This window comes from Mandrillus leucophaeus, unplaced genomic scaffold, assembly GCF_000951045.1.
Source record: "Mandrillus leucophaeus isolate KB7577 unplaced genomic scaffold, Mleu.le_1.0 Scaffold329, whole genome shotgun sequence".
Lineage (NCBI taxonomy): Eukaryota > Metazoa > Chordata > Mammalia > Primates > Cercopithecidae > Mandrillus > Mandrillus leucophaeus.
The window spans coordinates 2456894-2483639 of record NW_012103465.1 but is presented as its reverse complement, the minus strand read 5'-3'; the positions used below and the strand labels follow the sequence as shown (position 1 = coordinate 2483639).

The 26746-nt window shown below is 40.9% G+C and overlaps 1 protein-coding gene across 1 annotated transcript in view; it reads left to right on the top strand.

The window, feature by feature from the left end:
• The first annotated feature begins 2528 nt into the window (after nt 1-2528).
• Nucleotides 2529-26746, top strand: part of GLIS3 (GLIS family zinc finger 3) — a 489017-nt gene continuing 464799 nt past the window's right edge. Inside the window, exons 1-2 of the mRNA XM_011988357.1 lie at nt 2529-3144; nt 16029-16514. Coding sequence (XP_011843747.1) covers nt 16127-16514 — 388 coding nt within the window. The 5' untranslated portion in view covers nt 2529-3144; nt 16029-16126. The remainder of the gene's footprint in view (nt 3145-16028; nt 16515-26746) is intronic.

Genomic DNA, 26746 nt, shown 5'->3' with positions numbered 1-26746 from the left:
TTCTTGAGGGTTTGCTATAACTGAGACACTGGGCAAAAAGTTTTCCATAATATCCTCACATGTAGAATGCATACACGTGTTAAATCCTTTAGTCCCAATACTTGGACAGAGTATGTACTCACTGAATATTTCTCAAATGAATGAGAACTGGACTGGAGCTGGCAGCAGGGGCCTGTCTGCTGAGTCAGCTGCTCTGAGTCAGCGGTTGAGGCACATACAACACAGGTCTCTAGAGAGGGAAGATACAGACTGGGCTGCAGTTCCCACCTATCTGGCTGAAGGGCTGCCAGAGTATGATTCCTAAGCACAATGGAGAGCTCATGGGTAGGGGAGAGTATCATTTCCGAACTACATGATTTCCTTTCTCACTGTCTCTCATTACCACCCTCCCTCACCCCTGCTGACCAATTCAGCCCAGAAGAGGTACAGATCTCATTCTGAGTCACTCCAGGGTTGTATTGGTACAACAACAACTGCATTTTTACTATAACCCATGGAATATAAGAACATTGCAGATCTACATTCTTGGCCAGAAAAAAAAAGAAAAGAAAAGAAAAGAAAAGAATCCAACCAAAGCACTATACCTCTTTAGTGGTAAATATTTTAGGAATGTTAGATGTTCATGAAAATCACACCTAAATAAAATGACATTCCCACTCTTGGGCTCTTATAAATGAAGAGATTTTGGGGATCTCCAGGTCAATGACTCATAACTTTCCCAGTGTTTTTTTCCATGAGCCATTGATTAAAGTTGGGTGTAGCACTATATATTTTTTCTTTTCCAGCTAAGCTGTTCCCATCATTTGGGAAGTTTTAGAAGCTCTGCAAGCCTCTAGGATACCAGTCTATGCATCAAAACCATTGTATTTGAAATGATATTTAAGGGACATTGGAAAGGTTTTTTGCAGCCTCCACCCAGGCTTGTCTTGTTCCTGGGGAGCAGTTGTTGTACAGCACAAGAATCTGATGAACAGAAGTTCCCATGATGCATTGAAGGGTTAGTGTTCCCATCTTGCTCTGTTTCTGAAGGCTGGAGTTAATGAGGAAGAGTTTTTATGTGAATGTCAGGCATGTTGCAATAACTAGCCACAATGGAATAGTCATGGCAATTTCCACCACTTGGTTTCTTTGTTTTTGTGATGTTGCTGCATGCTTCATTTTATGAGTATTTTCTTTTCTTATGTGTGGTTGAGCCCATCTATTGCCAATCTTGGGCCTGGATACTTGTATTTAAAAGAGATGAACAGAGAGAAACTGGAAAATTGACAGAATGACATATCCTAAACTCTTATTATTTTTCTTCCCCTACTTCTGCTGACAAATATTCTGGTGATTAATATTCTGATGAGTTTGTGTCCCGAGGAGAAGGAAAAGAAAAGAAAAAGTACTGTGGAAACCAGGCTTCTTTTGGTTATGTTAATATCATGGATATAGACCAAACCTAGTAATATTCCCACTGAAATTAGATAAATGAAAACTGCCAACAGTCTTTTAGTTTTGGCTTTCTGGGGTAAGTCATTTGTGTCCTTGAGGACTTCTATCTTGATCAAAGCATCTACTACCTGATTGCTAATTTATATTGGAGTAGGAACAATAGAATAGAATATAAGGACTTGTGAAATTCTAAAAGTGTCTGGTGGCATCCTCACTCATTTAATTCATGAGGGTGAAAAATACTCTCAACTATTGTGTGCATTACATACCTAGATTCCCAAGATGGAAGTCCTTGCATCTGTGGCAATACATGTGATGAACTACTAAAAGTAGACTTTCTTGTAACAACCTTTTGAGGGCTCTGATCAACACAAGCAGAAGGGATGGTGGGTCAGAGCTTAGGTGGGGTTTAAGGCTGAGGATGTTGAATTCATAAAGTGCCACTTTATAGATGTAACATATGCAGGGAATATACCTCCATTCCTAACTGCCTGTGTTAGGAATTTTATACCCTTCCAACACTTCCATCACCTTCCTCTCTTCCCTGCCTATGCTTGGAAAAGATGCCAAACGCTTCCTTAGTGCTTTACCTATCCAGTTTCGAAGTTGTTATGTGCATCCGATCCCAAATTTCAAAGCAACCCTTTTGCCATTTTTCACTGTGTTATTCTCTCTGTGTTACTACCGGATTTTTTGTTGTTGTTGTTTATTTATTTTTTCATGACCTGACATCAAATCCTGGCTAAACACTAACATCTTTTCATGTTAAAATAAAAGTCACTTTAACAAATAAGGCCAGGAAGAAGGCGAAGTGTCTCCCTGCTATTACCCTGTTCTGGAATTCTGGAATTCCTCGACTTCTGGCTTACTGGGAGTGTGAGAGTGAGTGAGTGTGTGTGTGTGTGTGTGTGTGTGTGTGTGTACGCGTCAAGAGGGAGACACAAGCTCAGCCTTCGAATTGGCCAGCCTAGTGACCAGCGAGCCCGCCCCCACTCTTCCCCCTCCCCCTCCGGCGCTCACACTCAGGAAGCAGCTGGCTGCAGGCCGGCCCTCGCGGCCGCACACACATCCACACTCCTCGCCGGGCCGCCTTCCTCCCTCCCTCTTCCCCCTTCCCCTCTCCCTGCAGCCGCGTCCACACTGCGCCGCCCGGGCAGCCCAGAGCGCGGCGCGCACGGGCACCGGCGCCGAGTGCCGCGGCCACTGCCCCTCCCGGGACCCCTTGTAAGCCGTCCGCGGCCGTCCAGGGTCGCACCGGCGACGGAAGCCGCCTGCAGCAATTAGCCAGCATCCCGGGGTCGGCCCCCAGAAGCATTCCCCGGCCCAGGACAAGGATGAACAGGACAGGCGAGGCACAAAGTCGCAACTCAACTTTTTAGAAACATTATTTGCGTGTGTATGTGTGTAGCAGGGGAGAATGAGCTGATGCCGAGGGTCCAGCCGCCCCGCCTCTGCCTCCTCCTCCCCGTGCCGCCGCTGCCCTCGCAGACGCGCGCGCACACACGGCACTTGGGCCGGGTTTCCGCGCTCCGTCCCCCGGCTTGGATGGGGGTTTTCATTTCCGAAGGAGGCAAAGCCCGCGGAGCGCGCTGAAGGGCTGGAGCCCCAAGTTACTCCTCGCCAGGGCTGGCCGCCCGCTGTCACTCGCGCTGGCTGGCCGGCGGAAGGGACCCGCACACCGGGCTTTGTTGTGGAAATCCCGGTTACCTGGTAAGTGGATGCCATAGGAACTTTGCTCGCAGGCGAGAGACGGGGAGAAACCGGGCGCTTGAGAGTGTGGGGGAGTTAAAGCTCAGAGACGCAAACTAGGGATTAGAAATAGTTTTCCACGCTGAGCCGGTGGCGTTCGCGCGGGTTTAAGGATACGCGCACCCCAATCCCCAGAGTCATAGGTCACTGAGAGACCTGCGCTTACGGAGACTGATAGCAACAATTAGGGTTCAAACAGTGTTCCTGTCAGTGGCCTAAGAGCGCCCAATGTAGAAGACAGAAAGATCAACAGGGTTTTAAAGTTTCGCTAATTAGGAACAGTTTTTGTTTTTTCATTTTAAGTAGAGGGGGCAGAGGGGTACACAATCAGGGCAAGTTGCAGGACGGACGGGCGTGGGGCACGCCACTCCAGAGCCCCCACTGAAGGGAAACTTTGGCGAAGTGGGAATTGATGGGGTGACGTGAGGTCTCTCGCGCACACACGGGGCAGTAGTTGTATTTTCAAGTTCCACGTGTTTGTGGAGCTTCACGAAGACTGTTGTCCACGCCTGTGTCTCATCCAAGCCGGTGTCCCTATGATTGCAGGAGGTGGTCGGGTTGAGGGTACCTACACTCCTCGCCGGTACCGGCCCGGCGACCCGCAGCCGCCGGGTCTATAACTATAACCTCCCACGCCGCCAGTGCGCAGACACAGCCAGACACGAAACCCCCCCCTGCCGGGTTCGTCACCTCGCGTTTACATTTTATGGGGCCCGACAAAATGTCAGCACTGTTTGGAAAATGTCTCAGTCTCGGAGACTTTGTCCTGCGCACGGCTCCAGTCCCTATAAATGACCCTGTGTGTATTTTGAAGTCGGCCCGGGTCGCTCTCTGGAAAGCGTGAGTGAGCTGCCGGCTCTCTCCTAGACACACACCTTGCCCCGAGCGACAGTTCCAAGTTACTCACTGGAGCTGACAAGTCACCTCGGGGACAAGGAAGTCACCCAAGTGTCTGGAAATCTTGGCCCTGGCTGATTTGTCATCCTATGGATGATTCAATTAGGTACCTGGCGGGAGAAACTTTGGGGAAGGGTTTCTGGCTCCGCGTTCGCGCCCTCCGACTTGTTGGAGGTGTTTGGGAGACGAGAAGCGAAGGGAAACCACAGGCTTAGGACACTGGCTTGGCGGGGGCCGGTGGCCAGCGTGCGGGGGCTGTGAGCCCGGCCATGGCTACTCCGGGCTACAGGCTCCGGCCGGGCCGGGCAGCGCGCGCGGGTCTCGGCCGCCCGGGCTTCCCAGCCGCTGCGCCCTTTCGGCCCCCGACTTACTCAGGAGCGGGTTGCACAACAGGAAGCCGGCACTAGTTTGTTTTGTTTTGCTGCGTTCGCTCGCTCGCTCGCGCACAGGGCCGAGGGTTAGGGGCGGAGGCGGCGGGGGAGTGACGGGGTCGCAGCCGCGCGCACCCCGCCGGGCGCAGTCGCCTCCGCCTCCGGACCCGCCCCTAGTTCCGCGCCAAGGAACCTGGATTTCCGACCCCGGCAGCGAAGCTAGTGGGATAGGGAACCGATAAGGGCTGCCCTCCTCCTGCCTTGTCCCACGCGCCTCTCCCCCGCCTGGCGGGCTCCCGGCACCTCTCCCGACTTCTCCTGCCCTCCTCTTGGCAGGAGCGGTCTCGAGGACTGAGGTCTCCGTCCCCCTGCTCTGTGTGCCTCCTTGAGTCCCCCGCTAGTCTGCCCTGGTATAAGCTTGGCCCTCATTTCTGGAGCATCTAAACCCGGGGCAGGGGTAGGGAGCTACTTCCGGAATCGCAAGGAGCAGGGTCCCTAGAGACAGGACTCGTGCAGTCGCGGCCCCGTTTCACAGGCAGGCCGGCAGAACCACCTTCCTCGAGGACTTCAGCATCTCCGGAGAGCTGGGGCCCTGGGGCCCTGGAGTTTGTGAGAAGGAAGTTCTGCAGCTCCCCCCAGTGGACCAGTTCCCGTTAGTATGGGACCCGGAATCTCAAGGATAGACTATTAAAGCTAGAGTGGACCTTGGAGTCACCTACTGATGAGGAAACCGAGCCTCAGAGACGTTAAAGGTTTTGCCCAAGACCTCACAGCCAGCTGTTACAGACCCGGGACAAACCCTTAAAGTTCTGTTACCAGTTAAGAGACCATTTCTTGGCTCGAAGATGAACTCAAGACAAATGCAAAGTCTGGTTCTGTCCCTTCTGAAAGCTTTGATGAGTCATGATTTCTACCTTGGGAGTTAGCCAGACGTGTCTGTTTCCCCCTCTGTCTTGTTTCTCACTGGCCCTCCCTTTTTAGACTAAACCTTTTTTTTTTTTTTTTTGGTACAAAATCGATTTGTGTTGGTTTAAACCTTCCTATTTCTTCTGTCTCCGCCTAGTTTGCTTCCAGTGGTTCTGTGCGAAGCAGGTGCAACCTGCAAAGGTTTGCAGAAAAAGAATCCACCACGATGAAGGTCGTTTTGAGAAAGTTTGAAGCAATTTAGACAGGAGAGTGTTACATTATGTGCATTTTTTTTTCAATTGAGAACAAGCTAAAGTATAAGGATCATCTATAACCGTACTGCAGTTTTCATATATTTTCACTAGTTGTCTGTGAAGCCAGACTAGCTCTGACGTTACTTTTGAGAGGAAGGGTAGGGGGCATTTTTTCCCACTATTTTCAAAATACCTTTCCTTATTGGTAGTTTGTTAATTTCTTTCTTTTCTTGCCCAGAAGACTGAGTAATCCTTGAGTATGAGTAGATCAATTTAACTGCTGCTGTTAACTTCTCCCCTTGGGTCACCTTAGGCCAGTTTGGGGACAGCATCTTTAATCCCCTAATTCCACTGAAGTTCCTTAGTAGTAGGCAGGTTATCAGAGGTTGAATACCTAGGGTTTGTTGGTTTGCTTGGAAGAAGTGATCATTGCTTCAAATAATGCAATCTTTATTGGGGTGGTGGATGAACTCCAAGGTCCACCTAGTGGGTGAAATTCCTACTGAGCTAAAATAGGCTGGGTAGGGGAGGTTAAATAATAGCCAGAAAATGTTTTGTATCAGCTCTGCCTTCATTTATGCAGGAGAAAGTGGTCTTTCTGCCATTTCAGAAGAGAGCTCAGTGTTCTCGGTCTTTTTTTTTTTTTTTTCTTCTCTGACTGTTCTTTCCTCCTAGTACATTAAGCCCAAGGACGTTTATTCTTTCCACTGTTGTCGCTCTCATATCATAATTATTGATCTTTGGAGTTGGAGTGTTAATTTACTCTTCTCCCAGATTATAGAAGATGTACTTCTGGAAGGAGATAACTGAGAAAGTGGCATCACGTGCACATTTCTCATCTCTGGAGAAGTCATTTTCTGTGTTTCTGTGATTATTATTTTCTGTAGGGGGCATTATATTGTAAATAAGGTGGAAATACAGGACTTAACTGTTTTACTTTTCCCTAAGTTTGGTTGGTTCATAGACTGTATCAGGACTGCAGAAAAAAGACACAGGAAATCTGTGTGATAAAAAAACTTGTTGCCATTCTCATTCAAGGAAGATCACACATAACAAAACCTTTGAAATGACATTGATACATAGTTTGATTAAAAGATGCCCAAGTCCCCAGCTTTTGTAGTTTCCCACTTACTTGAGGCAGAGTTGACACAAAAGCCAAATTTTCTATTGAGATAAAATAAGATATCCTTATGGAAAAGCACACTTATCTTAAGCTTGATGCATTTTTTTGCAAGTGGAACACACCCACATAACTAGCCTCCAGATCAAGAAACAGAGCATTATCAACACACCAGAAACATCTCTCACACTCCATTCCAGTTACCACCTCTGCCTAAGGTAACCACTGCCCTGGTTTCTAACAGATAGATTAGTTTTGTCTGTTTTTTAAAAAATATCTTATGTAAATGGAATAATTCAATATGCACTCTTGGGTCTGGCTTCTTTCGCTCAACACAACAACCTTTTATTAGGTCAAATAATTTGGACTCCCCCTTTAAAGATGATGGAAACAGTCTGGCTTGCAGAAATTAGTGAGGCATTACTTAATATGATAGAATTAAGGAAAAACACTAACCAAACTGAAGCCATATTTATATTCTGATGACAGTCTGGTTAGGGAGACCAAACAGACACAAGTGAAATGTCTAATGTGACACCAGTGTAGGTGAGCAGGAAAATTCAGAGGAGTTCCTTCCACTAAGGCAACCCAGCGTGTATTTCACAGTCCCTTGGTGAGGGGCAGCAACCCCCATAATAATAAAAAAAAATGCCTGGTTTCAGTACTGAACTGTTCATTTGCAACTTTTAGCTGGGATTTTTCATTGTTCACCAGTAGGCCAAGATAAAGGCAAGAATAAAATGCCTACCCAGAAAAGTGGAATAGAATTTTTGTGCTGCTTTTTCCTAGTAGAGAAAGGAATAGACTAGGAAACTTGCAACTGTAATTAAACTGGTTCCATAAGCCATGGGATTCATGATTATGGTCACACCTCACTTGTATTTATTCAGGCAATAAATTATAGATGTGGGGTATAATTGTGTATTTCACTTATGCCACGTTTTTCAGTATGAAACATTAGTGTACAGAATGAACAATGTAAATAGAATAAATGTATGTGAATATATAGATGTAGCATGAATATATGATAAATGTATGGTGAAAAATAGAAATATACAGGTGTAAAACAATCTATGTACATGTAAGGGCTGGGGAAAGTTCAAAGATAAACTATCTGTAACCCCAGAACTCAATAAAATTAGAATTTAGACAGGGAAATGAAACACGGGCAAATAACTGTAATGCAGTGTAGAAAGTTATGAATGTTGAAAGAGAGGTGTGTAGAGTAAAATAACATTTATTGGGTCCTTTCATGTACTGAACAGTGTGCTAAGCATGTGATGTGGATTCTCATTTATTATTCTGTAATTTTTTTTTTTTTTTTCGAGACATAGTTTCACTCTTGCTGCCCAGGCTGTAGTACAGTGGCACAATCTCGGCTTACTGCAACCTCCCCCTCCCGGGTTCAAGTGATTCTCCTGCCCCAGCCTCCCAAGTAGTTGGGATTACAGCCATGTGCCACCATGCCCGGCTAATTTTGTATTTTTAGTAGAGATGGGGATTTCACCATGTTGGTCAGGCTGGTCTGGAACTCCTGACCTCAGGTGATCCACCTACCTTGGCCTCCCAAAGTACTGGGATTACAGGTGTGAACCACCGTGCCTGGCCTGCTATTCTGTAATGTTATGAACTATGCACAGTAGCATTACATTATTCCCATTTTACAGGTCAGATTTGTAGAGACTAAAAAAGGATCCAGGAGGGCCTAAAGTGGGTATTTGGAGTGGGCTTAGAGGGTAAGTAGGATCTGGATTTGGGGGAAAAGAGAGCAAAATAAAGGAGGAGGGGCAAGACCATCTAGCTGGACTCTAAGGCAATTTGTAGAATTAACAGAAACAAAGATGCAATCATGTTCCACTTTGGGAAGAAAATCAAGGAATTTGTAAAACTTGAATTATGAGGTTCTCAGTAGCTGAGGGCAGACTTGAGTCAAGGAAAGCTGGTGGGGCCAGCCTTGTCTGACGTGATCTCTTCAAAGCCAGGAACAAGAATGACTACACGTTCCTTCAGGTGCAGCAAGCCTTGCTGAACTGCAGATGGGCAGATGATGTCACAGTGCAAGATCATAACCTGTCCTATGCTCCATAATAAGGAGATCAGACTTTCTGAATATCAGTGATTTCTAAAGTTCTAAGCCAGCTCCATCAAATTTCTTTTGTAGGCCTGCTGAATATTGTACACAGAAAACCAACCAGATGCTAGGGCTAGTTATGAATTCTTGTTATTCTTGTGTGTGAAGAAATGGATTAATGTTTTCCCAACCTTTTCAGCATGACCGATAGATTCCACTTCTGTCTGTAACTTGGCTGAGTCATTCACAGAGGTTTTCAAAAAATCTTTTTAATAAATATGTTGTCATGTTGGTTAAGGGCCTAGTCATTGTTGTGGACGTTCATACTTCCGCAGTGATGTCAGTGAACATAATTTAACTTCTGTAAAACTGCTGTCTACCAACAGCCAGAAATAGTTACATCGGTCACTTTTAAGCAATAACTATGCTGAAGGAAAAAAATCACTCAGTTACATATGTGATGGGAACACAATAAGATGCCTGAGTATTTGGTTTAGGGAGTGATAAATTTTATTTCTAGAATCTTCCATAGATAAATGTTTGTTACCCTTTTTAAAGGATTGTGATCTTTAGCCTTGCGAATACCTAGTCATGTGGACTGAGTAGTTAGTTATACAGACTAAAGGATAATGAATGCCCTTTTCATTTGCCACATTTTATTCCCTATGTAGCCTCTTGTGTGAGGATGGGCTTTTTTTTTTTTTTTTTTTTTTCTTGAAAGAAAAATCTCCAGCCAGTTATTTTACTTTTATATTTCTGAAGAAGAAGCCTTTGTGTCTCAAACCCTGGCCATGTGCTGTTCACTCTTTGCAATTCAGGTAATTAATTCAGCAGTGACATCATCGGGAATGTGTTCATTTTTCCATTTCACATTCCTCTTTTCAGAATCTCATGGCTAACTCATATTAAGAACACATTTTGAAAGACTCAGTTCTCAAAGACATTGTGTGTTAATTTAAACTTTACCCACTTTAGTAGTGTAAGAGGGTGTTTTTATTCCAGGGAAAGTTACCTGTCCACTGCAATGAAGAAGATCCAAAATTTTTGGTAATTTTGATCCTGATTCTGTCAGTTGGTTGATCAATTATTACTTATTGAGCACAATTGATCAATTGATGTTTACTGCACAGTGAAAGATAGCAGTGGTAGGAATGAAGGTTTGTATCATTGAATCCTTATGTTTTATAAAGCCAAAAATGTCAAACCCTTAAATCTTTTCTGTTCTTCATTCCAGCTATATTTTATTATTTATTTTACTTTGACTGTTCAACTCTGTCTCTACCTCCAGCTGTTCTTGGTAAGTACTTGGGTAGACAAATAGTCCAAGTAGTCCACTGCTTTTTAACAGTGACTTTTATGCTGTTTTGACTGTGACTCACCCTACAATTTATTTTTTGTCTTACCCAAAAGACGTGTATGCATACAAATGGGCAGATAGGTATACCTACAAATAACTGAAGTAAAACAGATACTTCACCATTAATACATTTGATGTACTCCAATAGCTTTTATTTTATTCTAGTAGTCCTATTTCATTAAATAATGCTTTCTCTGTTGAATAATTAATTTCATGGACCACCAGTGAATTGCAATCCAGTTTGAAAAACACTACTTTAAAATGAATACTTCATTGAACGTAGATGTAGGAACTTATAGTCTATGGGCCCAAGACATGGTACTTTCTGAACCTATTTATGTTTTTCTTAAAAATCTTTTTGGTTCCAAGTTCATTTTCATTTTGTGTGATTTCTTATAGCTGACCGAAAAAATCCCTAATTTTCCTCTTCTCCCTTGCCATTTTTGGTAGGACCATGGCTCTCTAGACCTTTCTGTACTCATTGATGAGTTAATGACTGGGGCAAAGTAAATGAAACACTTCTAAGTAATTACTAGTGAAAGTAGTGACATTTAGTAAACTAGGAGGATATGAAAGTTATATAGATGCACTGAAGAGTGGAAAGTAGATTCTAAGAGAGGTTATTGAACTTTTAATACTGCCCTCCAGCAGTATATTCCTGAAGGTCCTGAATTTCCTTCAGCAATCTGTAGCCGCTCTCATTGTATGGAAGGCTCTCAGTGCTGCTTCTGATTTTTAAATGAGAATTGACTAAGAGTATAAATTCCTGAATTGGATGTGCTCATTCTTTTTTTCCTACTCCCTTCCTTTTCTCTCCTTTCTTTCTTTCCTCTGTGTCCTGTTCATATTTACTACTCATATTTTGAATGTCATAGCCATTAATTTAAATTTAAAGTGATATGGCCAGTCCTTTCACTCTATAAACTTAGAAAATATTATTTTAATTTTTGAGAACATTTTATAAAATATAAAAATGAAAAGTTAAGACATGTATATCTCTAATTAGATAGCAAAGGGTTTGAATTCACAGATAACACAAAGTCAGAGTTTCTATTAGGTGAGCTCCCTCATGTTCATTACATTATCTTTTCTGAATGGTCTTTGGAAGAATGGTCTTGAAGAATCTCTGCAGAGGACACTAAATTGTGTTCATATTTTTCAATTGGTGTAACTCATAAGTGAAACCTCTTTTATTTCATCTTGTTGGTGATTATATTGCTTAAGTAACATTTGTACATCTTGGTGTTCAGAATAAATATATTCATTTTCTTAGAATTACAACGTTAGGTCTTGGGAGTACCCAAGTGAATAGGTCTGCACATACTAGTTATTAGGTGTAACCTCCCTAACTTTCTCCTCCACATTTCAATAATGAGGAATTATCTCAGTTATGTTTCTGTGTAACTTCCGTTGTAAATTCTATGAATTTGTTAGTTTCATGAATAAAGTTATGGAACCACAGAAATGATCAAAGTCTACCTTGTTATGGGTTATCATATCATGATATAGTATCCTCCAGTTTCAATTTGGAGAAATAATATTGTACACATCCAATATATTTCCTCTATAATATCCTCCAGTTTCACAGGCACATGTTTGCACTTTCCTCTTGTTAAAATTGCAGACAAGAATAATTTTGATTTATTGGTGACATCTAATATAGCTGTGTTTATATTGTTGCCAATAAAATGACTTACATGATTGGTTTTTGTTTATACAATCTTTTCTGAGGAGTCAGTCACCTGTGTTAGGACAAGGTACATTCTGCTTATTTAAATGAACTCCTAGGATCTAAGAACATTCAGCTCTATCTGTCCTTGATTGAATTGCAAAATGTGCTTCACACTGCAGCCGTGCATGAGAATAACTTATATTATCTATCAATAGGCTTTTCATTTCTATATTCTTCTGGCTACAAAAGCTGTAACAAGAGAAGCCCATGGGAATAGCACGGGCCTATTAACAATCAAGGCAGCGATGTTGAAAAGGCGGCATTAATGAAATTATACAGTCATGAACCCGAAGGGAAAAAATAAAAAGGATCAATAAAAACTCTTATTGTAGATAGCTTAGACAGATATATAAGAAGTAGAGTCAGAAGCAGTTTGTTTGCTGGCCAGTATTTTGTGCCTCATTATCGGGTTTTCTATGCAGAGTAAGAAGTGCTTGTGGCATAAGAAATGGAAAATGTAACAAAGGCTAAATGTAGCCTAAGGAAATGAAATGATGTATGAAAATTAATAATTAACTGGCTCATCAGATGAATTATGACTCTAGATGAGTCTATTAATGATATTTACTAAGAAAGGGCCTTTGGCTGTAAATAGGCATTATGGAAGTCATGTTCTTGAAATTTTCTGGAATGGATGAGTTAACATTGCTTTTCGTTTGTTTAATCTTTTAATCCATGACAAGCAGTGCCTGGAGCCTTGGGTAGAAGGTAGAGTCATGATTTTATATTTTGATTGAAGTCATGCTTTTTCAGAAAACTCATGGAATTACTAAATGGTTTTGTGCCTTAGTTTCCTTAGGGGTTAAGTAATTTTCTCTCTGACCTGATTTACAGAAGTGTGTTCGAAGAGTTTGAAAGTGGTCAAAAGGAAAGATTTATTAACTTTCATGCTGACTCATATTAGCAGAATTAACATTTTCATTGTAGGAACCAATGTAGTATTAAAACTCTAAATATGTCACTATGTCAGATCCGAAATATCCTAAATTTTTACCTCTGGACGCTCCTTGCTTTTTCTTCTTCTTGTTTCTTTTGTTTTTGTTGTTGGTAGCCTGGAGGAGAGTAGTTGGATGGAGAACAGAGGAGAAAATGCTGACTAGAATATTGTGATTGGATTTTTAACTAGAAAGGTGATCTTCCAATGGAATCCCATCAGTTAAATTTTTGACACTGATTAGTTGTGATTTTACCTTTTTGACAAAATGTATTCTTCATGGTTTGCATTACCATAGACGCATTGCTGATGGGCAAGCCTTTGTATCAGCTTTCACTTTGATGGGGGTAGTAGAAAATGCTATTGTTTTTTGCTTCCATGTCTACCCTGCAGATTTAAATGCCATAAGTATAAAATCTACATATTTATTCTTGAGTATAGCAAATGGGTGTTCTTGATAGTCTTTTCTAAATTGCCTGGAATAACAGAATTTCAAGAGACCATAGTGAATAGATCCAAATTCCTCAAACTTTTATGGATGAAAAACTGTAAGTCCAGAGAAGTTATAAATGATTTGTCAGAAGTAGAACCCGGGTATCTTGACTTTTTGAGTGCCATTTCACTCAGACTCTATGAGGGCTTTTCTTAAAAGTTATAATAGCATTTTATCCCTTTTTTCTTACCAAGTGCCTTAGAATTATATCTTGATCATATGGCCTAGCTAAAAAGTATGCAAAATATTATATAAATAGATGAAATTTATTTTTACGTTCTAATATCTAATGTTTGAGAAATCTGTTGGCATAATTAATGTGAAAAGTGGAATATTAGCCATATTTTCATGTTTAGTTTCTTTTATTTTTGTCTTGAGGCTGGTTTTGCTCAGCTCACATGCCATTGGCCTGTTGATTTTTCTTTATGGTATTAATCACTTTACTTTCTGGCTGTTGCTTTCTTAGTAATAAAATTTAAGTACATTTTGTTGTTGTTCTTACTTTCAAACTAAAACTATTTAAAACAGGAGTGTAGTTTATAAAAAAAAATGAAATAAATATTCATTGCAAGACAGGCAGGTGTGAATGCCTGATACTTAATTAACTTCTCAGTGCTCTAATTATTTTTCCTTCTTGCAAACTCACCTTCTTAATGATCATGCCTAATGCTAAGTACCTCCTTATGTGTTTTTATCCAGGTTTTTGATGAGAATTCCTGCTCGTATATGATCTTGCTGCCAAAAAATGACTCCCTTATTTTTAAAAACCTGGAAATGGGCACAGTCTGAAAATCTGCAGACACTTGTCACTTGGACCGTGGTCTTACTGACTCATATTTCCAGTCATGTTGAACAATTCTTTATTTAAAAAAATTGGCTAATATGACATATTTCTTTTGCCTTTTTTTGGCGGGGGGGTTTCTGCTGAATAAGTGCTTTCTTCTGCAGGATTCAGAGTGCTCAGAAAACACTATTTTATCAATGAGAGGAAAATAGATGGCCAATTTTATCTGGCAAAGTACGGAGACATTAAATGACTATTGCTCATGATCTACCAATGAATGGATCAGCATACTGACTGGTGACACACAGGAGTTCTCCTACATAAATGTACCGTAAAAAGCATTGGAATTTTTCCAGTGTAAGAATTGAGGTTATCTGGTCACTCCTGCTTTGTACTCATGGGAGAAGAGGGCAGGAGTGAGACCTGACCTAGAGGAATATGGTTGAGTGTTTTCCAGGACTAGATGGTATGATAGTATTAAATGTCACAAACTGATGTAATTCTTAGTGAAAATAGAGAATTACTAAGAATGAAGAAAACATTCTAAATTTTGTATTGTTAATTACTTTTGAATTTCCCCAACATAGACACACACAGGAAACTTTGCAGAAGGCATAGTGCTTGAGTTAAAATTAGATATTTTTGATTTTCTAAAAATAAAAAGAAAAATGAACTCTTCACAAAAAGTTTTTCTCCTTGATAGCCTTTTCTTGATTATTTATGGAGTAATTTATTTGGAAGTTGAGTTGAAAAATGTTTGTTCAACACTTTGAGTGGATCATACACAAAAAGTAAGAATCATCCATTTGAGGATATCTGGTCACTCCTGCTTTGTACTCAGTCCTTATTTCCTGTGTTTGTCGAGCTTTGGCTTCTTTCCATGACTGTCATCTCTAAAAGACAGATTGTGACAGTGTCTATAATACATCTGGTGTAGTGGCACAACCATGGCACTTTACCACCTCATTGCATACATTTTGGGGAGCTATTGGTCAAGGGAGGGAAGGGCCTTCTTCAGTAATTTACAACCCGGCATCATCACGTGGGTGGGTGATGACATCCTGCTATCATGTTCAGTACTTCTCTTGGTTCTCGTTCTGCTTCCTTAATGTTAGGAAGCTTTATGGAACTATGGTAGATTTACTGAGTGTCATGCATCATGTACATACTGGACAGGTCACTTTTAGAAGGGACATTCTCTCCTTATGCTCCCCGTATGGCGTTTTGCACACCCCTTCTCTTTTCTAGGATTTTAGTAGAAGGTTACAGTATCGTGGTGTTGATTCTCTTCCAATCTCCATATCTCAGGATCATTATAGAACCAATACCCTAATGCTGCCATGTATATTTGAATATATGGATATATGAAAATTTTGTGGTATTCCCAGGCCTAGGTGTTTATCTTTTTCGAATCTAGGGACTATGAAAAGATAGCTCTTAAAGTGAAAATCAGAGATGATTTAGTGTCCCCATAGTCTCATTTAGAAGCCATGTCTGCTTTGTGGTTGTTTACTGGAACTTTGAAGCATTGGTCTCACAGCTCATGTAGGTGGTGCTTTTGGGTTTCCCAAGACCTGCTGTAGCAAAAATGAACTAGTATGGAAAGATCCTCCAGGGAGCAAAATAAATTTTGTTTTGCAAGCTGGCACCAGTAGATTGTTGTAGTTGCCAAGAGCGCTGTATTGAGAAGGGCTCAGTGGCAAACAAAACAATGCAGTGGTCCATAATCCATGTCCACCGTGAATGCAGAAGGGGAGAGTGCCTGCCAATGAGCCATGTATTTGAGGACCCTGTTCTACATAAAAGGCCATCTTGCTAAGAGTGCTTCTTTTCTTCCTGATATGAATGATATACAGGTTGAAAAACTCACCGTATCTTATTTTCATTTTTGCTTTTAAAAATGCCTGCATTTATTTTTTTAAACAGGCTTATAACCCACACCATGGATAACTTATTGGACTTTGCCTGAAAGGAGTCATTAGTGACATTGGATATTTGACCATCTTGGCCACAGGTTTTTCAGAATGAATGGAAGATCATGCAGCATGAGTCTCCACCGGACATCGGGAACCCCACAGGGGCCTAGGATGGTCAGTGGCCACCACATTCCTGCCATCCGAGCCCACTCCGGGACTCCTGGCCCCTCGCCCTGTGGCAGCACATCAAGCCCCACTATGGGAAGCCTTGCTAACAACCTCCATCTCAAGATGCCCTCAGGAGGAGGGATGGCTCCTCAGAACAACGTGGCTGAGAGCCCCATTCATCTGCCTGCCTTAAGCCCCAGGAGACAAATGCTCACCAATGGGAAGCTGCGATTCCAGGTCACCCAGGCTGGAGGCATGTCAGGGTCACATACTTTAAAGCCAAAGCAGCAGGAGTTTGGAAGCCCTTTTCCTCCAAATCCTGGGAAAGGTAGGATTGTTTTTCTGGGACCTTTTAAAAATGGAAACAATTTTTTTCTCCCCCATCCCATTTTCTGCCAGCAAATCCTATGGAAAAATACATGATTCAGTGTCAGGGTCAAAGTTGATGGTCTCATAATGATATATAGCTTGCTCAGTAAGGGAGTGGGTGTGTATGTATTGAAGGGGAAGGGACCACAGTGGTAAATGCTGAGTGTGAGACATCTCCTGGGACTGTGAAACAGAGTAACAGTAAGATAGAAAGATAAGAAATAGGGAGGCAGGCTGGGTGGTTGTGGTGGAAGGGTAAATGCTGGTTTAGCAAGATTCTGCCCTCCAGATACATGTAGCTCTGTCCTGGTTCCCTGGGGGCTGAATGCTCCAGGCCATGGGCAAGAAGAGTGACTGGAACTGTCTTTATGCCAGTGCTAAAAGTTCAGTGTAGAAGGAAAATGATAAAAAAGGGAGAAATTTTCATAGCCAATAAAATGAAGAATCAGTACATATCAGTGATAAGAAAAATTACTTTAAGAGCAAAACCTATAATTTTTATAATACAGCAAGAAGGAAGCAAGCTAGAAGGGAATAATGAAAAGATGTATTTTGTGCTTGTGGAGAACTAGAAAACCTGGTCAATTTGAAGTGCAGAGAGAATGTGCTTTTAATTCAGTAGCGTTTGAATTACCATATATTTTAAATTAAAGAATAATTGTTGGTGAATAGCAAGTTATTTGAATGACACACTATTTCTAGAAATTGATGTTGAATTAATGAGGTTATATTGTAGATGATGTATGTATTTAGAGAAAGAGCATGTACCCCACGTGAAATATAGCTTTGCTGTCTAAAATTGCACAATTATATATTCCTTAAGGTAGTTTTAGCATTCCGTCTTAAATGTTTATGTTAAAAATGCTTACACCACCAAATAGAATTACTAGCAACCTTCAGAATAGCCACTCATTCAGTTAATTAAGATGAATAATGATTCCTATCAGGCAAGTAGCCAAAAGGTTGTTTGTTTTAGTGTCAATGTATTTCTGTGTTTGGAGAAATTGGTGTAAATGGGCAGGTTTTAAAAAAACAATAGCACTAAACATACATGCGCCTTTTAAGTTAATTAATTTTTTGAGATAGGATCTCACTTTGTCACCCAGGCTGGAGTACAGTGGCATGATCTTGGCCTCACTGCAGCCTCATCCTCCTGGGTTCAAGTGATCCTCCTGCTTCAGTTCCCCAAGTAGCTGGGACCACAGGTGCATCCCACCACGCCTGGCTAATATTTTTTTTTTTTTAGAGACAGGATTTCATTATATTGCCCAGGCTGGTCTCCAACTCCTGAGCTCAAGTGATCTGCCCGCTTTGGCCTCCCAAAGTGCTAGGGTTACAGGCGTGAGCCACTGTGCCCAGCCTTAATTTATTTATTTTTCTTCTTCTTCTTCTTCTTTTTTTTTTTGGTCTAGATTAATTTTGAATCATTTTATTTCTTAGAGGTACTGATATTTAGTATAAGTATGGGAAAAAGTTTTCCTGGGGCTACATCCAAAATAGGTTTCTCATTGTCAGGTTGCTATGTCCATGGTGTGGCAAGCTAAGTTCCCTCATGTTAAATTTAGGTGTTTAGATTTTCGGGGGCTGAGGCCCGGTAAAACCTTTTAGCTCATGCTTGACTAATGAACTGTAGCTTGCTTTTATATGTACTTATGTTTGCAATCCTGACTGACAATAATAATGGTGATAATATTAATAACTTGCCTTTATTGTATCATAACAGCATATGTCAGGCACCGTGTTAAGTGCTTTCCAATACATAGTCTCAGTTATTCCTCAAACAGCACTGAGTTGTATGCTATGGTTATTTAACTGATAAGCAAACTAAGGTCTAGAAAGAGTAAGTAACTTCAGAGGCACCAGCCAGTAAGGAGCTTGGGAATACTAACTTTGATGGCAGTCAGAAGTGGCTGTAATTAAAGCCATGTTTTTAAAAAAACCTCACGTGCTTAAGGGCTAGTGAATTCTCAGGGTCAATATACCTTGAAATGCCTGTCAGAAGTAGTGCTGCTTCCTGATTCCTTTCCCTGTTGCTTTTTGTTTCCTTGCTCAGCTTCCTAGCTTACAGTGTTCCTCCTAGATCTGCATGGTTGGGACATGCATAGGCACAAATGATGGGTGGAGGACAGCTGTATTATTATCACCTCTAGCTTTGGAGCTTAGATACCATCAGTGGTCTAGATGGTACGAGAAGTGTCTGAATGTATCATTTCTTCCAGGTCTTGGTTGACAATTCCTATACTAAGCCAATAACTGGTTGAGGGTGGTGATCTAGGATTGTTTGAATTTTGATCATTTACTCTACAAATAATTATTGAGCATATATTGTGGGTGAGCCACTGTTCTGGAGATGCAATAGCCAATAAAGCATAGTCCTTTCCCTCAAGGAGTTGGATAATTCATACAAATAAGTGGCCAGTTAAAATACAGCACAGTAGGTGGGTGCGATGGCTCACGCTTGTAATCCCAGCAGTTTGGGAGGCTGAGGCGGGCAGATCATTTGAAGTCAGGAGTTTGAAGCCAGCCTGGCCAACATGGTGAAACCCCACCTCTACTAAAAATACAAAAATGAGCCGGGTGTGGTGGCGGGTACCTGTAATTCCAGCTACTCGGGAGGCTGAGGCAGGAGAATTGCTTGAGCCCGGGAGGCGGAGGTTGCAGTGAGCAGAGATTGTACTCCAGCCCGGGCAACAGAGCAAGACTCCATCTCAAAACAAAAACAAAAACAAACAAAACAGCACAGTAAGGACTCCAGTAGGGATACACTCAGATTGATATGGCCACATAGAAGGGTTTCTGGCCTGTGCTATATAGGCAGATAATTGGAAGGGGAAGAGCTAGCTTTGCAATCATGCAAAGTGCATGTCCTGTGTGTGTGTGTGTGTGTGTGTATGTGTATGTGTATGTGTGTGTGTGTGAGCACGCATATGTGTGAATTGGGGGGGTTGTCTGGAACTTATTCTGGGAAGGGAGAAAAATGCACTCAAAACCTGGAGGGGAGAAATCCTGGTGCATTTCATGGACTTCCACTTGGTTCCACATGGACAGGGGTACAGAAAACCGTGGTAAGAGATGAAGCTGGAGAGGAATCAGCAGAAGCCAGAGGAAGGGCCATGAATGATGTGCCAAGGAGTTTGGATCCATTTTGAGGACACTGATGGAACATGGGACTCTTGTGGGTTTATTAGTTAGGGTTTTCCAGAGAAATAGACGAATAGGATACATATCTACATGTGTATATTTGTGTGTGTGTGTGTGTGTGTATATGTATATATAAAGAAATTTGTTATAAGAAATTGGCCCTTGGGATTATGGAGAGTGGTAAGTTCCACGATCTACAGGGAGAGTCAGTCAGTTGGAGACCCAGGGGAGCCAATGGTTTCATTGCAGTCTGAGTCTGAAGGCCTGAGAACCAGCAGAACCCATGATGTAGTCCCTGTCTGAAGGCTGGCAGGCTCAAGATCCAGGAAGAGCTGATGTTTCAGTTTGAATTCAAAGGCAAGAAAAAAACCAGTGTCCCAGTTGGAAGGCAATCAGGCAGGAAGAATTTTCTCTTGTCGGGGGCAAGGGTCAACCTTGTTCTATTCAGGACTTCAACTGATTGGCTGAGAATCACCCACATTAGGGAGTGCAATATGCTTTACTCAGTGTACTGACTAAATGTTAATCTCACCCAAAAACACTCTCATAGAAATGCCCAGAGTAGTGTTGGACCTAATATAGGGGCACCAAGTGGCCCAGTCAATTTGACACATAAATTTTAACCAAAGCAGTATCATTGCTTTGGGGCAAGGTACAGTTTACATGGTAGCTAAGAAAAGGCGTTTTCTAAGCTTTAAAAATGATTATAGCAACTCTTAGGGAAGCAGTAGAGCTGTATACGGAGAATTTAAGTTACCTAAGAATTGCTACACAGACAAGCATCTGACTTGAAGACTGAAGAATCTTTGATGGAAAGCTCATGAGAAGTATACATTTGATATTAATGTTTATATTATTTAAAAATTGAGTTCTGCTCAGTTGAAAACTCAAATAACAGTGGCTTTAACATCATGGATTGTGGTTCCCAAACAGTGTATTAAGGTCACTGGAGTGCCACTGTGAACTTGGGGAGTCATAGGGTATTTTAAATTTAGAAGGAAACAGGGATATGTGGTATCCTTTGGACACCGGTCAGACTACTAGGTTGAGGAGGTTGACAGTTTCAACAGTAAATTGCACTATGTTCCTTTTGGTGACGTCATATCTTTGAGAAGCTCCGTTTTCAGGAATTGTAATTTAGAAGAAGCAAGTACTTTTTACACCCATGTCCACGGCAGCATTATTTATGATAGCCAAAAGGAAGAAGCAACCCAATGTGGTATATACATACAATGGAATATTATTCAGCCTGAAAAAGAAAGGAAGTTCTGACACATGCTACAACATGGATGATCTTTGAGGAAATTATGCTAAATGAAATGCACCAGTCACAAAAGGACACGTATTGTATGATTCCTCTTGTATGAAGTTCCTGGAATGGTCCAATTCATAGAGTCAGAAAGAATGGTGGTTGCTGGGAGTTGGGGGAAAGGGGACATGAGGAGTTAGCGTTTGATGGGTACGGAGTTTCAGTTGGTGAAGATGAAAAAGTTTTGGAGATGAGTAATGGTGATGGTCGCACAATAATGTGAATATACTTAATGCCACCGAACTGTGCATTTAGAAATGACTAAGATGATCACTTTTATGCTGTATATATTTTACCACAATTTTAAAAGAGCAAATACTAAGTGAAATCAACGTGGAACGGGTGATGGTGTCCAATCTGACTCCAAAGTTTGAAAAACATTAGAGTGCACAGTTTAACACACATCCCATTAGTATTTGGGGTTATTTAAGAATGAAATAAAAATACTGTTTTTCTTTTAATTTATTTGTATTATTTTTTCAAACAACTAGTAAGCTGTTAGTACATACGTGTTATTGAGTTGTTTATACCTAACTACTTGATAAATGCAAGTGTAGGTGTTTCTTTTGGCCTAGGGGTACCATGAAAAACTTACTGAAACACTGAGCATGCCATGAACTGAGAACATTTGGGAACTTTTGTTGTAGGAGTTTATTTTTATTACACAGAGAAGGCTGGAGTAGGTGCTTGCCGCTATTGGTTGGCCACTCCGCTCTCTCTGGTCCAAGGTCATGGAGCTTTCTCTAGTCTTCCTCTAGATTGCACAACATCTGCCTCATTCCAGATCCAGCTATCTAGTCTGCCTTCTGAGAAGAGTGAGGAGGAAGGAAGAGGACAAAAGGCAAAAGACAAAAAGAAGGACTCCTCCTAGATCTGTTCCTCTTCAAACGCCTTTCCCAGATGCCCTGCCCAGCTATTCCCATTTAAATTAACCAATCATCGCATAACTTATTTCTTAAATACAATTCATTCTTTGATGCTGAATTCATCATTTTTTGAAGTTTGATCTGGCCTTATGCTGTTTTGTGTTGTATTATACTGTATTTAGCTTTTTGTTTTGTTTTGTTTTGTTTTGTTTTTTTGCATTTTGCCTCTTTTATCTCTCTCAAGTAAGGTGAACCACTTGAAAGTAAGTTGCAGACATTGTGACATTTCACCTCCAAATTCCTAAGCCAGTGTCTTTCATGTAATATAACCAAAATATATTAATCATAACCAAGGAATTTAACTTTCAAAGTATTATTTGTATATAGTTACATTTTAAAATACAGTCCAGGCTGGCATGTGGTTCACACCTGTAGTCCCAGCACTTTGGGATGCCACGGTGGGAGGATGGCTTGAGGCCAGGAGCTCAAGACCAGCCTGGGCACCAAAGTGAGACCCCTCTCCCTACAAAAAATAAAATAATTTGCTGGGTGTGTTGGCCTTTGCCTGTAGACCCAGCTGTGTGGGAGGCTGAGGTGGAAGGATCACTTGAGCCCGGGAGTTTGAGGCTGTGGTGAGCCATGATTGTGCCACTGCTTTCAAGCCTGGGTGACAGAGTGAGACAAGAGACACCAACCTTAAGTGACACAAAATAGTTTTTTAATCCCAATTAGTTTGGTGTCCTTTGTTTGATATTATTCTGTTTTTTTTTCTTCTGGTTCCTCTACCTTTCTTTGTGTTTCATGAAAAAATATGCTGATATATATATATATATAAAACATATATATAATACATATGTAATGTATATTATATATAAAATACATATGTAATATAATATATAAAATACATATATAATATATAATACATATATAATATATATTTATGTTTATGCCTCAAATATAAATAAATTATAATCCATATTTAAATTTTATATTATTTATTTCATTCTACTTGTATTATTAATATTATGATAGAAATTATTATTTTCTTTCCCCACTTATTATCCAACTGTCCTTCATAGCTGTTTTTTTTTTTCTAATCAAAGATCATATATTACCTTTGGTTGTCATATCTCTTTAGCCTACTTCAACAGACTTTTTTCATTGTCTGTTGTTTTCCCAGGGATAAATCTAAGTAAAGGAATGATAGAGGAAAATAACATTTTAAATCAGTGTCAGTATTGTGAAATTTATGATGTGGCAGTGAGAAAAACACACAGCTAGCTAACCCACTGACCAAGCAAGCACTAATCTAAGCTCTAGATTAACACCAGTTGAAATATCCAACCACAAACAGTAAAATATAAACATGAAACTTGATGTGTTATTTAAAGTGCATTAATTTTTCAACCGCCCAGGTTCTCACAGTACATTATCTTTCTTAAACCAGGTCTTTACAAGAGACACCAACCTTAAGTGACACAAAAGAGTTTTTTAATCTCAATTAGTTTGGTGTCCTTTGTTGATATTATTCTTTTTTTTCTTCCAGTTCCTCTACCTTTCTTTGTGTTTCATGAAAAAATACACTGATATATATGTATATATTATATATGTATATAATATATAATACAAAAATATATAACTCTATATAAGTAAATATATATATATTTTTCGAGATGGCTGCACAGCCGCCCAGGCTGGAGTGCAGTGGCGCAATCTCAGCTCACTGCAACCTCTGTCTCCCGGGTTCAAGCAGTTCTCTGCCTCATCCTCCTGAGTAGCTGGATTACAGGTGCCTGCCACCACGCCCGGCAACTTTTGTATTTTTAGTAGAGAGGGGGTTTCACCATCTTGGCCAGGCTGGTCTTGAACTCCTGACCTCGTGATTCACCCGCCTCGGCCTCCCAAAGTGCTGGGATTACAGGTGTGAGCCACCGTGCCCAGCCATGCTGATATTTTTAAAGAGTTCAGGTGAGTTGTCTTTTTCCACACTCTGGTTTGTCTGATCATTTCTTCATGATTGGATTCAGGTTAAACATTTTTGACAAGAATACCATGTAGGTGATTGGTGTACCACCCATTGCATTATACCCAGAAGTACTGAATTTTGCTTCCTTCTAGTATTTGTGATGGTATATTTGGTCGCCTGGTTAAGGTGGTGTCACCAGATCTCTGCATTGTGAAGGACAATTTTCTTTCAAAATGTGTAAGTAATCTTGTGCAAATACCTTGTCCTCCAACAATCTTTCATAGCATCCATTGATGATACTTGTCAGAATCAGTTTTTACATGGTTGGTTGCATAGTGGGGATTTTCTGATTCTTTTATTCCTGCTATGTTTATTAACTGGTATTCTTCTGGAGAGAGGATCTTCTCTCCCTTCTCTTTTTGTGAATCACTACGGAATCACTCATGAATTTTTTTTTAAAATTAGTGTGCTATAATTCATTACTATCATTATTGTTTGTGATGCTCAAATTGTCCCAAATTTGACCAGTAGGAACCCCTTGAAGTCAATTATTGTGTCTTTATGACACGGTCCCATTAAGTACTTCCATGCTTACAGGCATAACAAGATGTTCTAGGCTCACGTGAACTTGCATGCCCCAGACCTGGAATCATGCATTTTCCCAAGAAGCTCAAGTCCCTCTTAGTGGGGAATATTTGGAAAACTGGTGGAAAGGGTGTTCTTGTTGACTGTGGGATGTCGTTGCTTGTAAGCCCTTTCCACGGACAGAGTTAGGAAATATATTAGAGAAAGATAGTGAGTTCCAATTAAAATATGTTACCGAGTTCTTCCTCACACTCTCTTATTGCACACTTGTCAGTGTTTTCAGAAACATCGTGTATTTTTATTTGCTCTATGACAAAGAAGAGTCACTTTTAGTTTTATGTTTCTAAGATAATAGAAATTAGTTTTAAAATTGATCACTTACTACATGTAAATTTTTAATGAGGGGAGGTGAATGTGTTCTTATTTATCTGAGCCACTGGGTGAGCAGGGAGGACAGGGTGCAGTTGGCAACTTACTAGCTTCGCTAGGATTTGTGTGTGAAGGATCTTGGTTATATTGTTATTTCCCCTACTTCCTGCTCCAACAGTTACTCGCTGTAATTAGACTGGTAGAAATGCGTTTTTCAAAGCATCTGGGAAATCAGTTTTATGATCCCCACTTGAAGCACATTTGACACAACTATTTAAATATTTAAGACAATTTTACATTTGTAGTACCCGGAGGAGTATATAATTGGGAAGATTTTCATTAGAAGAGTGTTTTATTTTACTTCAGGGCTTCTGACATTTCTTGCTGGGCTCTGCTGTCCTTGGAGACAAAGAGAGTTAGTTATTCATTAGCGTCTGTGGGTTACTCATTATTGTTGGTCAGGAAAAAAAGACAGAATAATATCAACAGAGGACACCAAACTAATTGGGATTAAAAAACTCTTTTGTGTCACTTAAGGTTGGTGTCTCTTGTAAAGACCTGGTTTAAGAAAGATAATGTATCGTGAGAACCTGGGAAGTCGAAAAATTAATGCACTTTAAATAATACATCAAATTTCATGTTTATTTTTTACTGCTTGTGGTTGGATATTTCAACTGGTTTTAATCTAGAGCTTAGGTTAGAGCTTGCTTGGTCAGTGGGTTAGCTAGCTGTGTGTTTTTCTCACTGCCACATCATACATTTTACAATACTGACACTGATTTAAAATGTTACTTTCCTATACTTAGGAAAAGTATTTCCTTTACTTAGATTTATCCCTGGGAAAACAACAGACAATGAAAAAAGTCTGCTAACACTGGTGTGTGTACCGTGTTGAATGCAACACGGTTAGAACTGGGATAAGAGTGACAATTGGGGTCCCGCAGTTTTGAAGAGATGCGGTTAATGTATCACCTAAAGAAAGTTGGGGCAAAATCCTTGGTTATTTTTTTTCACTTCTGCTTTTTAATCATTTATATTTTCTTGCACTTCCAATGTGGCTTCCTGCAGAATTAGAGCAAATAAAGTTAATATTCCATAAAAGGTTCCAAAAATAACCAAACAGCAAAGACCAAAAGCATTATTCCAGTTGAAGTAGCCAGAGTTTTCATTTTGTCTCGCCAACAAGTCAGGTGAAACACAATGTTTACTTTTGTTTGCTCTCTGAGCTACACAGGGTCCACTTTGTATGATTTATTGATGCCGTGTACCAATCAAATTGATGATGGATTTCCAAGTGATACTCAATCGCAGGCATGATTTGTTCCAATTATAAAAGGGGATTTGTCAGTCTTGTAACTACATCTTTAAAATAATCTACTCCATTAATACCCTTCCCCACTTGAAATGCTACAGGATATGAAGCTGAAATGTAACTTTCATGAGTCACCTATAGCATTTTCTTTGTCCCCTTCCCCTTCCCCATCCTCTTCCCCCTTCCCTTCCCCCTTCCCCCCTTCCCTTACCTTTTCTTTTCTTCTCTTTTCTTTCAGTCTTACTCTGTTGCCCAGTGCAGTGGCACTATCTGGGCTCACTGCAACCTCCACCTCCCGGGTTCAGGCGATTTTCCAGCCTCAGCCTCCCAAGTAGCTGGGACCACAGGCTCGTGCTACCACCGGCTAATTTTTGTATTTTTTGTAAAGATGGGGTTTCTCCATGTTGCTCAGGCTGGGCTTGAACTCCTGAGCTCAAAGTGATCCATCTGGCTTGGCCTTCCAAAGTGCTAAGATTACAGGCATGAACCACTGTTCCTGGCCAACCTGTAGCATTTTCTAAGGCGGTTAAAGGACTTGGACTTACAGAGTACTTTGTAGTTCGCAAACTTTCATGTTGATTATCTCATGTGATTTGATTAAAGGCAGCATCCTGTGAGATGGGGCAAGTGTAACTGGCCACAT